The sequence below is a fragment of the Mobula birostris genome, chromosome 3 (assembly GCF_030028105.1).
Source record: "Mobula birostris isolate sMobBir1 chromosome 3, sMobBir1.hap1, whole genome shotgun sequence".
In the NCBI taxonomy this organism is placed as follows: domain Eukaryota; kingdom Metazoa; phylum Chordata; class Chondrichthyes; order Myliobatiformes; family Myliobatidae; genus Mobula; species Mobula birostris.
Window position 1 is genome coordinate 45595084 of NC_092372.1, and position 12986 is coordinate 45608069.

The 12986-nt window shown below is 39.1% G+C and overlaps 1 protein-coding gene across 7 annotated transcripts in view; it reads right to left on the minus strand.

Moving 5' to 3' along the window:
* Positions 1 to 963: 963 nt before the first annotated feature.
* Positions 964 to 12986, minus strand: part of pde4d (phosphodiesterase 4D, cAMP-specific) — a 1076746-nt gene continuing 1064723 nt past the window's right edge. For all 7 annotated transcript variants that reach the window (XM_072252564.1, XM_072252563.1, XM_072252567.1 and 4 more), the window contains 6 exons: positions 12811 to 12975; positions 11731 to 11830; positions 7846 to 8000; positions 4876 to 4998; positions 4490 to 4672; positions 964 to 3740 (listed from right to left, as the gene is read on the minus strand). In XM_072252564.1, coding sequence (XP_072108665.1) covers positions 3324 to 3740; positions 4490 to 4672; positions 4876 to 4998; positions 7846 to 8000; positions 11731 to 11830; positions 12811 to 12975 — 1143 coding nt within the window. In that variant the 3' untranslated portion in view covers positions 964 to 3323. The remainder of the gene's footprint in view (positions 3741 to 4489; positions 4673 to 4875; positions 4999 to 7845; positions 8001 to 11730; positions 11831 to 12810; positions 12976 to 12986) is intronic.

The following is a 12986-nucleotide window of genomic DNA, read 5'->3' on the forward strand; positions in this document are numbered from 1 at the left end:
CTTCTTGACCAACTTCCGACATGGGACCTTGTCAAATGCCTTGCTAAAGTCCACACAGACAACATCCACTGTCCTCCCTTCAACTTTCTTGGTAACTTCCTCGAAAAGCTCTATAGGATTTGTTAAACATGACCTACCATGCACAAAACCATTCTTACTATCTGTAGTCAGTCCATGTCTATTCAAATACTTGTATATCTGGCCCCTATCCCACTGCTAATGTCAGGATCACAGGCCTATAATTTCTTGGTTTACTTTTAGTGCCTTTCTTAAGCAATGGAACAACAGTAGTTATCCTCCAATCCTACGGTACCTCACCTGTTGTTAAGCATGATTTAGCTATCTCTGCTAAAGCCTTGCAATTTCTGCACTTGCTTTCTGCAGAGTCTGAGGGAACACTTCATTTTAGGATTTTATCCACCATAATTTGCCTCAATCCAGCAAACACCTCCTCCTCTGTAATCCACGAAGTCCATGTCAGTATATATAATTTTAGGTAGTGAGAACAAAGCTGTCCACAGTATTCCAGGTGTGGTCTCAGCAATCTCTACGATTGTGACATTTTCCCCTTTTTTAACCTCGAAAACCTTGCAATTTAGGCCAAAATGCCACTTGCCTTGTAACTATTTGTTGGAGCTGCTTGCTAACCTTTTGAGACTCATACAGAATACCAGGATCCCTCTGCACTTCAATTACTTGCAGCCTCTCCACTTAGATAATAAACCAGCTTTTGACTGCCTATACCAAAGCTTCCCCACATTGAAAACCATTCGCCAGTTTTGCTCAATCACTCAATGCATCTGCATATCTCATTGCAAAATTGTAATATTCTTTTCATAACATGCTTTTGGTTACTTTTGTTATCTCCGGCAAAAGATATGCTACCATCTATCTTAACCCAACAAGAGTAACTTTACATCTATAATCTTTTTATTTCAGTAAGTAAACCAGTATTACATTAAGTAGAATCAACTCATGCTTTTATTTTTATCATTGCATATAAAAACATTTTATGAAGGTTTCTCAGCATGATATACATACAGTGCTATACCATAGACTGTAAGAGATTAGGAAAACCATTGAAAGATTCTTCTTTTGCAACCATCAGACAAGTTGCTGCTCTAAAGACATATTCAAAACAAAATAAATTGTTCAGGAGTCTCTGTAGATAACAATTGTCTGTAATCCCTTTTATTATGGTTTAATTCAAAAAGAAAAAAAGTCCAATTCCTTTGGGCCAGGGCTGCTGAAATCTACAGTTTACGTGTCAAAGGAGGCTCTGCTTTTAATAGGAAAGAATCTCCCCTTTCATCGAACTGTCACTTGACTAGTAAGCTTTGAAATGCAGCAGACAGTAACAATATATTGGAGAAAGTTAAGGCACAACCCTGGGGCCAAAGGCCTACAACCATTTACATCAAGTGTTGATTTCCTCAAGTTCTCCTTTGTCAAGCTACAGATGGCATAATATTATAGAAGAAAATTTACAGATATAAGTATATTCATTTTTTCACAAGGAGATTCCATTGTAGTAACACCAGTCCATTAGGAATTGTGTTATAATAAGAATCAATAATTTACAATGAACATTACAGTATGTACAGTTCAATAAATACATGGTTGTAAACAGAGACAAACAAGACTGGATTACAAGTAAGGTCATTTGGTGAGGAAAAAGGTATGGCAACAAAATTAAATAATGGAGAAAAATAAGCTCATTCAGTAGGTGCTCCTTAACAGCCAGACCTATTCAAGTTTTACAGTTTGTTCTATCTATAAGTTCTCCCCAAAACATCCTGATATGGATGGGTGGGGAGTGGGAGGTGTGGGCATGTTGGTGGGGTTGGGTAGGTGGGGAAGTAAAAGTTTTGCATTGGTACAGTAACTTGCAAGCCTAGGTGTACTAATTTGGAGCTACATGCCGCCATACAGTATTTATTTGTATTTATATTATTTAGCGATACAGTGCGGAGTAGGCCCTTCTGGCTCTTTGAGTCACGCCGCCCCAGCGAACCCAATTAACCCTAACCTAATCGCAGGACAGTTTACAGTTACCAATTAGCCGCCACAGTTCATCTTTGGACTGCGGGAGGAAACCAGAGCTCCCGGGCAAAGCCCCACGCACACAGACTCCTTACCGAACGGCACCAGAACTGAACTCGAACTCCAGAACACCCAGGGCATTGCACTAACCGCTACATTACCGTGGCTGCACGGCTTTACACAATATGGAAATTTTTCATCTGAATCTTCACAATAATGCAACGTAACTTTGCTTGCATTACCGTCACAAGCTGTCCACAGCTTGAGCACATTTTGGCAAGAAAATTTGAGTGTTGTGAAATTCAGTGCATTTTATGCCCAATTCTGGAGACAGCCTATCAAGGTTGATTGTCTGCTATCTACGTGTTTCCACAAGCTGCTGGGGCAACATATAAATCAAAGGTTTCATTCAGATCCAATGCCTTTCAATGCAATCATTAACAAAGAAAAATGCAGCATCTGGGGACTTCTGGCATTTTTATTCCCAGAGAATAATTGCTTTAAATGGTATTAAATTCATAAAATCATAATATGTATGATGATAAAGAACTACTTGCACTCAGCATACAGAATTGTACAGAGAACTTGCAAGTTACTAGTATATCTACCAATAACAGATGAAAATTCAAAGTATTTTTAAATATAATACTTCCATAAATCTGTATTAACAAAAGTAAAATCTAAAAAAGTTCTCTGTATTACATATGATACAAAAAGAGGTCAGTACAGCTTGTAGCAGTACAGTTTTTACAGTCAGGCTTCAAGGAAGACTTGAAATTATAAAACGTCTTGTGATTTCATAAATGATCAAACTTCCCATTGGTGACAAATCTCCTCTAACCACAGCCTCATACAATACTGTGCATTTCAATCTTCATTACTGAAGCATTTGAAGAAACCAGTGTCTGCAGCATAATCTCGTGAATATATTTCCATACTTTCTTGTCATCTGTAAATGGAAATAAAGCTCAAACTGCTACAGCTTTGTGAAAAAAAACCCACATTTGGTTTAACAATTCTTCCCACCAGAAGCAATCCATTGCTATTTCGGATTCATAAATCTGATAGTAGTAATGATCAGTTTTTAACTAGATTTCCCATGCTGTAATGATGACGTCGAGCTGAAATTCTGACATGTTATTCCTGAGTACAGAGTCATCTAGATGATTCCTGGCTTTGTGATATACAAAGTACTGTCAATGAGGATGAAGAATTTGCATTAGCTGTAGCTACACATGTGCTTGGAAGATCCTTCCAAGATAACTTCTCTGTCAACATTATTATGTATCTACAGCTTTCGCTTCTTCTTCTGCCTCCTGTTCCCCGGAGGCATCTGTTGGTCCCTCTTCTTCATCCACTTGTTCATCCAATGGAATCTCTGTTGATTCGGAGTCTTGAGTGCAAAGAGTCTTGGAGTCACTACAGCTGTTGTCATCTTCACCCTGGCTACCACCACTGTCTTTTTCAGTTTCTGATTCACCATCTTCTTCTAGTGTTAACTCAAATTGGAACTTGTCCACTTGTCCTGGTCGCCCTTCACTGCCATCATCAGGGGCAGGTGAAGGACTCTGTGGAATTGTGCTCTGATACCATTCTCTGTTATCTTCCAGTGTATCTAAAATGTCTTGTGCATCAGGATGGACTAAGTCAGCCCATGTCTCCCAAAGAGGATGGACAATGTAGTCGATGAAGCCCACCTGTCAGAAGGAAAGTGACAATTATATTTTCAGTTACAACTGTGAGTGCTTTTCACCACATAATATTTATTCCTCTGCTTTAACATCTTCCAATCATGTTTTTTAACAGAATATTGTAATGGGAATGATTCTGCCTCCAGATCTTAAATGGAGACAGAAAAGTCAGAGCATTTTCTTACTTTGCCCATTTCAGTTCACTTTAATCTCCCTTTAAGATCTGAGGTAACTGCTAAATCATTTGCTTTATATGTGATGCTCCAACTGCATATGGTAATGTATTCAGAACTCATCCTCAGTGTCAGTTCTCTAGGACCAGAAGGCACAACCTCAGAATAGAAGAACGCCTCTTCAGAACTGAGATGAGGAGAAATTTCTTTAGTCAGAGTTTGGTGAATCTGTGAAATTCATTCCCATGTTGGGCTTTGGAGGCTATTATTGGGCATACTTAAAGCAGAGGTTGCTAGGTTCTTGATTAGTCAGGGTGTCAAAGGTAATGGGGTGAAAGCAGGAGAATGGAGTTGAGAGGATAATAAATCAGCCATGATGGAATGGCAGAGCAGACTCAATGGGCTGAGTAGCCTAATTCTGCTCTTATGTCTTATGGAAATGTTGCCAGTAGTTAATTGTGGCAGTACTGCAACAAGGTGCCACATACAGTACTGGTTTAGAAGGCCAGTACCTCGGACAGCTTTACAAAGCTTCATAGTTCAAAACATGAGATTAGTGTGCTGGCTGTTAAGTTTACTCACTTGTGTTTTTTCAATGGAGGCATTGTGCTCGTCACACATGGGACTTATTTCCATTCCCCTTTCCCTTTCTCGGTCTCCCTGGCGAAAGAACTCTTCCATTATTCGATCTGTCCACTGCCGGTACAGCTGAAGAGGTTTTGTGGGGTTGCTTATATCCGCACAGTGCACCATATTTTGCAGAACCTAGTTTATTAAGCAAAATGGCCCATTTTAAAAAAAGAATTGCACATAAACTTAATTGATTGATATTAGTCAGTGGAACATCAATGTTAATCCACAGATAGTAATTCATGTTCACTAGTTTTAATAATTAAAATGTTCCTGCAGAACACAGCCTCTCATCTATTGAAATATTTAACTTTGAAATTGAATGAACAGTTTTGTACCTGTATTCTATCTGAATAGTTGTCTAGAAGGAGTACTCCAGAACTCGTCACCTTTTTCGTTTCTACCATTGTTTTCAAATCAGCTAGCAAATTCATGTGTTTGGACATGTCTGTGGCAAGAACCTAAAACATTCAAGATTGTTTCATTTTATTTCCAGGACAAAAGTGTAAAGGAGAACAAAATAATCGTTACTCCAATTCGATACAGAGATAAAGAACACAATAATAAAACATACACAATTAATGGCAGATCGTGTCTTAACAAGCCTGATAGAGTTCTTTGAGGAGGTGACCAGGCATATTGATGAGAGTAGTGCAGTTGATGTGATCTACATAGTAAGGCATTTGACAAGGTTCCACACAGTAGGCTTATTCAGAAAGTCAGAAAGCATGGGATCCCAGGAAGTTTGGCCAGGTGGGTTCAGAATTGGCTGGCCTGCAGAAAGCAGAGGGTCATGGTGGAGGAAATACATTCGGATCGGAGGGTTGTGACTAGTGGGGTCCCACAAGGATTGGTTCTGGGACCTCTACTTTTTGTGATTTTTATTAATGACCTAGATTTGGGGGTAGAAGGGTGGGTTGGCAAGTTTGCAGATGACACAAAGATTGGTGGTGTTGTGGATAGTGCAGAGGATTGTCAAAGATTGCAGAGAGACATTGATAGGATGCAGAAGTGGCAGATGGAGTTCAACCCAGAGAAGTGTGAGGTGGTACACTTTGGAAGGACAAACTCCAAGGCAGAGTACAAAGTAAATTGCAGGATACTTGGTAGTGTGGAGGAGCAGAGGGATCTGGGGGTACACGTCCACAGATCCCTGTAAGTTGCCTCACAGGTAGATAGGGTAGTTAAGAAAGCTTACGGAGTGTTAGGTTTCATAAGTCGAGGGATAGAATTTAAGAGTCGTGGGGTAATAATGCAGCTCTATAAAATTCTGGTTAGGCCACACTTGGAGTACTGTGTCCAGTTCTGGTCGCCTCACTATAGGAAGGATGTGGAAGCATTGGAAAGGGTACAGAGGAGATTTACCAGGATGCTGCCTGTATGCATTATGATCAGAGATTAAGGGAGCTAGGGCTTCACTCTCTGGAGAGAAGGAGGATGAAAGGAGATATGATAATGGCATACAAGATATTAAGAGGAATAGATAGAGTGGACAGCCAGCGCCTCTTCCCCAGGGCACCACTGCTCAATAGAAGAGGACATGGCTTTAAGATAAGGGGTGGAAAGTTCAAGGGGGATATTAGAGGAAGGTTTTTTACTCAGAGAATGGTTGGTGCGCGGAATGCACTGCCTGAGTCAGTGGTGGAGGCAGATACACTAGTGAAATTTAAGAGACTACTAGACAGGTATATGGAGGAATTTAAGAAGGGGGTTATATGAAAGGCAGGGTTTAAGGGTCAACACAACATTGTGGGCCAAAGGGCCTGTACTGTGCTGTACTATTTTATGTTCTATGTTCTATGCTTAATATAAATACATGGCATATTTGCATAAATTGCTTGTATGTCCATATAGTGACATTAGAGATAGGAGTTTGAAAACAGAAAGGAAATAATTCTAGAAAACTCTAGGCTTCCTAGTAGAGATTGCAAGTTAGGCAAACACTTAATATAGAACAATTGCAAATTTTTGTTGGTGTAAGAGGTCGTTCCAATCTTTGCTAAGTCTAATTTGGATCGGCTAGAAAATGTGCTCATTTTCAAAAATATATCAGAAAACATCTTGCAATCAATCAACCAATCAATCTATATATCTATTCAAAAGAACAAGTGCCTTGAGACCTACAATTTCATCAATGGAGCAATAACTATGCACCTCAACAAATGTGCTGAGCTGAAGGGGCAGGTACAATTACAGTCAAGGAGTTGTACGGCACAGAAGAAAAAACTTTGATCCATGCATCCATGCCGACCTTTTTGCCCATCTACATTAATCCCATTTGCTCAAATCCTTTGTTGCCTTGCCTACGTTAAGTGCCTCCCTATGTGAAAACATAGGAACTGTATCTGCTTTCACCACTGCCCCAAGCAGAAGGTTCTAGGTATCAATCAGTCTGTGTCAATACTATAACTAAAGTCTTCCAATCCAAGCAATACCTTGGCGAGTCTCCTCTGCAATCTTTCCAGCACAATCACATCCCTTCTATAGTGCAGCAAGCAGAACGCACACAACTTTGTAAAGATACAACATAATGCCTCATCTCTTATAATGCATGCCTCAACCTACAAAGGAAGGTGTGCCTTTATTGCTTCTTTGCAATCCCAGCAGCTTTTAGGGAAATATTGATATAATCTCCTAAGTATTTCTGTTCATCAACATTGCTTAGCACCCCATTATTTACCGTATATGTTCTACCCCATGTGATGATCCAAAATGCATCACCTCAAGCTTGTTAGAAAAAAATTCCACCAGTCGTTGCTTTGCCCGATCCTCCATCTTTCTGTAGCCTTGCTCGCTATCCTCAATATCACCAATTTTCCTCTCATTATGCAAAATTACCAATCATGCATCTTCAGGACATGAATACACATCACAAACATCTAAGGTTGTAGCGCGAGTCCCTGCTCTGTACCACCAGTCACAGACGTCCATCAAATACACATCCCACTTTGCATCACTATCTGATCAGAAATGAGGTTACTTCATAATAGCATTGCTGAAGGGGAAACTGCTTGAGTTTATTTTGTCAGTAATCATTGGCAGCTGCACAATTCAGAACAATGTTCCTAGAGTGCTTGAAGAAGTAAAGAAGAGAGAAGAAGAGAGTTTTGTTGCTAAGTTAAGTTAATTGCTTTGGGGTTCGAACATGATATTTTTTAAAAAATTGTACAGTATTTCATGTACAAAGAAAATAATGTTCCCTTTATATATATTATACATATTGTACATTAAATTTTAGACAGGCAAACTATTCACAAGACCACTAACGGAAAACATATTGAATTTTAAGTTTTGAAACTTCATCTTACAATGTCGATGACCATCTTTCTCAGTGACAGTCTTTGCTTCTTCGTCAAGTTCTGGAAAATATCACAGTTCTCTTCTTGCAGAAGCTTGAAGCCAACGGCCAAGTGATGGTTCTCCAGTACCGACGAATCATTATACATCAAGGCGAGTTCTGAATCTGTGGAACATGGGAATTAACAGCGTTGGGTCAGACAGACAAAGAGACAGAAGTATTGAATGATAATGCCATTGAGAATCCCTATTCTATTCACATTCATCTCTGGCAAGCTGATAATTTACATGTTATCCATTCAAATAATCTGCCACATGCTTAAAATAAATTTTCTTGGCAATTGCAACTGAATAGCTTGACTTGATAAAACATCAGCAGGTGCACAAATATAGCAGTAGATGACAGTGCTCCAAAAAAACAATATCACAGATCTATAAATTTCATTTACATTTTAATGTGGGATGTGAAGTTATTAGATTGTTATAAGCAGATGTAAAAATGACTGAACAGTAACAGATTGTTGCAACTAAATAATTTCATATTGATTTCAATTTATCAGATCCTGGCCTTGGTATTCAAATACATTGTGCTGCTATATCAGTGCTCCCCATCAGAAAATCGTGTTTTTTTTTTTCCGGATCAGAACATGATTGTGTCCATTTTCAGGCTGAATTGCATCATTCTGGATATATAACCCAGCACTTCTAGGTGAAATTCACCCTTGAGCATCTTTCAAGATTTCCACAACAGTCCAACAAGGGATGATATAATTCCCCTCACTGCTATGATCCTTATGAAGCCTTTGTAGCACATTTGGAAAGTCTTCACAAAGACATTAACATATAGTAAATTAAAGCTGAGTGTTCATGCTTTTGCTGCAGACTGAGTTTTCCAGTCAGTGATGCATTATTTTAAAGCAGACACAGCACGCGGTTCTCCTGCCCACACACACACACACACACACACGGAAGACTAGAGTAGGCTCACTATACTGCTCCCCTCCAATTAGAAAGTGCTTTTGTTTATAAACTTTCAACAATAAAGTAAAAGTAATTTACCAATAGGTGCATTTCACACGATTATAACTAGTTTTCTAATTAAGGTGAAAGAACATCACTCTTCCAAATCTTCCTGATCTGTCTACTTTCTGGTGTTGAATCAACTGGACTGTTTTGGATTTGAACTCAAAGGAGGTTCTATTTCTCTGCCGGATTTGCTCGGATCTGACCCTTCACTTTCAGATGTCTGCACTAGATCCAGTTCAAACAGAACTGCATGATCCAGTGCTTTGCCATCCACACTCAGTTCATCTCTAACACAGATCAGCTGATCTATCTGAACACCAGTATTAACCAACAATTTCAACCATGCATCTTCACTATGGTTTCTTCCTTCAACATTTGAGAGGTTGACTTGGTAGGTTGGTTAACAACAAGGACAAGCTTGAAACTTCAAGTTTCTCGATTAGTGGCATAGTAATGCCATTTTTAATATCACCAACGTAGATCAACACTATTCTAAATCTTCTCCCCATTGAGAGTTCTGCAAGCAGTGGCAAGGTGTGGAGTTGTCTGGCACTTCAGCAAGAAACTGACCAAGTTACATTTCATGCTAAGTTTTCAATGTTCCTTGAGAGCCTTGCTAGCTGTTCTCTTGCTCTCTGATTGCTAACTAGATGGAGTACCTTCTGTACCCATCCTTTCGTAGCTTGCAGTGGTTTGGAAAAATATAATTTTGGACATCTCAGTAATTAAATTACGATTTTTAATTACAGAGAAATTATACTGACTGATCAGGATTTTGTGAACACAAATAAATTTCTGTGTCAATTACCTACTTAACACCCTGGCATTCAAGTGTACTTGTTACCTTGTGATTCCTTTGATGTTCTGAGTATGCTAATGTGTTCCTTTTTAATATTAGTACACGCCTGACTCACAGTAAAATCTTCTCCTAAACCTCAGGCATACAATGAATAAACACTTGGGATTAGACAATATGAAGGAGACAGGATCCTCACAAAATATGAGATGATTACAAATTTACAGAGTTCCCTAAAACTTAACAATTTTATTTCTGTAATGTGTCAACATGACAATAACCATTAACAATATCTTAAACTTGGAATTGTTACTGTCTGAAATGTGTCATTATTTTTCTACTTAAAAGGAAAATTAAAGTCCTGAGATGGTTTGTAGATAACCAGTAGAGAATCGACGGTTGTAAAGCCTGAGTGGTAGCTCAGCAGTACTCTTCAAATTGGGGGAATTTTTATCTTTCATCTCAGCTGAATTGTTTGTCACTCTGTTAACTGTCAATGTAGTTGTTTTGAGATGTGTGCGGTATCTCAGAGCAGTATGAAGCATTTCTAGGGGCAGCAGGTTTCAAACGGATGCGATAAATATGATGACAGTACTTGTTAGAAGCATAGAATTTTTTATCACAGAATTAAGCTGTTTGTTCCCTTTTTTATGTCCATGATAATCCCACTTTCCAAAACTTGGGTCAAAGTTTTATAAATCATAGCTCTTGGATTTGAGTCAGGGCTGAGTTTTGTTGAGTTCCATCTTCTTCTAGACCTTCCAAAAATACTTTAAATCCATGCACTCCAGTTATTGACCTCTGATAAAGAAAGCAGGATTTTCCCATCACTCTACCTTTCTTGTAATTGTACCTTTCTCAAATAAATCTCCTATTAGGCTCCTACTCTCTCTCCTCTTAACTAAAGCTTTTCATCCCTGCCTGCATCTTCCCATGACCTCTCTCACGTAAAAACAAAGTCCTGCAATAATATGGCCAGAATGATATGTAAAAGTTGAGCAGTGGTCTAACTGGTGTTTAATACAGTGCAGGTATAACCTCACATCTCAACAACAGTATGATTCATAGAACAACAGAACCACAGAATGATTCAGCACAGATATGCGTCCTTTGAACTATCACATCCATGCTGACAATTTGGCTTATCTTGTTTGCCTGCAGTAGGTCTGTGCCTTTTTATGCCTTTTCTATTTAAGTGAACTTCTAAATGTCTTTTAAATACAGTGAATGCGTCTGGCTCTGCCACCTCCTTTGGTAGTGAGTTACAGATATCAACCCACTCAAAAAAAACTTTTCTTTAAAACTTTCCCTCACTTTAATCCTCCACTCCCATGGGTAAACGACTCTGACAACCTACCTCATTCACGTCTCTTATTGTTAGATACACCTCTCTCAGGTTATCCCTCAGCTTCCTTCAGTCCGGAGAAAACAAATGCACCCTATATCCAATCTCTCCCCATGACTAAAGTGCATGATTTTTTCCAGAGGCTAATACTTGTTTCTTTTTGTTCATTCTCCTTTTGCTCTCACTCATCATTTCTACTTAGGAACTTGCAGAAGAAGCCCGCTATCAATGAGTGCCGCTTCTAAGTTGAAGTTTGCTGCTCATCCTCACTGGTTAAATATCTCCAAAGGGATGCTGGAAAGGAGGGGATTGGCATTACAATTAGTTTAGATGGATGCTTTCAGAAATCCAGTCCAATCCAACCTACCTCATCCAAATGTCTGCCCTGTTCATGACTTCTATGTGAGAGAATGCTAATGTGTTCTCACCTCCCGATACATACACTAAAATAATCCACTTTAATTATTCCTACTTTAACCCGCCCCCCCCCCCCCCCCCAAATTCTGGCAGTGGGGAGATTCCTGTTATCTGATGTTATTAAAGGTCACTTTGTTGAGGCAGGAAGTCCAGATGTGCTATTATCAAACCCCCACAAAGAAGTGATTTTGACTGTAGTAAACAAGTAGTGCTAACTAAACAGCTGAACTTCTCCAGTCATGGACAGGCCGTATCAGTACTTTGCACACCGAGTGCTCAGAAAGGATAGTTAAATAATAATAGTACACTCACTTGTATTGATAAGGAACTGGTTTGAAACCCCTGGGTGATCCACGTCATGAATAGCGCTCGCAAATATTGCAGTAAGGATCTCCAGATCGGTAAAGACAGCCTGTGGATAATAAAATGTGAAAATAGGTCTATTAAGAACGCTGCAAATCAGTCATAATGCTTCAAGCAGTTTCTTCTGGTGTTTTTAGATGTTTCTGTCACCTCCAGTGCATAAAGGCTTTAGAAATCTCTCTACATCTCAAACCTTTAGGTTTGATTAGTTTCAGTCTACAGAGATGATGTGTGATAAACATGTGTGTGTGTGTGTGTGTGTGTGTGTGTGTGCGCGCGTGTGTGTGTGTGTGAGTGTGATGTGCATGTGCGTGATGTGTGCGGTGTGTGTGGCGTGTGTATAAAACAATCATGGATGTTTTCTTCAATCATTTCTAAGATTTAAAAAATATCATATTACATAAAGCTGGTGTTCAAATCTAATTTACAATGTGATCAAATTTTAATACTTAGATCTTCATATAATTCCAGCAAACAACTAAATGGGCAATTACGCAACATAATAACTAAGGCAAGCTAAATATAACAATGTGATAATTACTATAAAATGCTAGGGATACCCAAGGAACTAGCGGACATGTTTCAAACAGTGTCTGGGTGTTTGTCTTTGTTCAGAGGTGCACTTTTGATAGTGCACCCTGTTCACTGGCGTCAGGCAGCTGGGGGTGTCTGACATCCAAGAGAGTTTCGTGGACCAATTAGTTGAAGCAGTATTTCTGATTATACCCTGCAGTTTATGAAACCTGAACATAATCTTCCATGCTATTGATGTGTAGGAAATCAAGTATGCAATAATGACACTCTAGTTGATTTTACAAACAACTCCTTCACAGTTACATGTTTATTGTATATATTGTACATATTTTTGCTCATTTTTCAGTTATGCTTTATCCACGTGTTGCTATTTTATCAGCAGGCACTGGCACTATGACATTATGCTTAAGACCAAAGTTTTCTTCTCAAATTTCTCCACATGCTGACCTCAATTGATCTGGGTAACTGAAGAAAATTTAACAGTGTACTGCTTACCTCCAATGCAGGCGTAGATAGCAAAACATGAGTGGACTGAGCAACATCTGCCGCATGAATGTTATTGTGAAAAGCTACATCTGCATGGTAATGATCTTCCAGGGTCATCAAGTAGGTTATTAAAGTGTCCGGTGGAATTTTGAATGTTTTTAGCAATTCCCGCTCCTAAGAGTAGA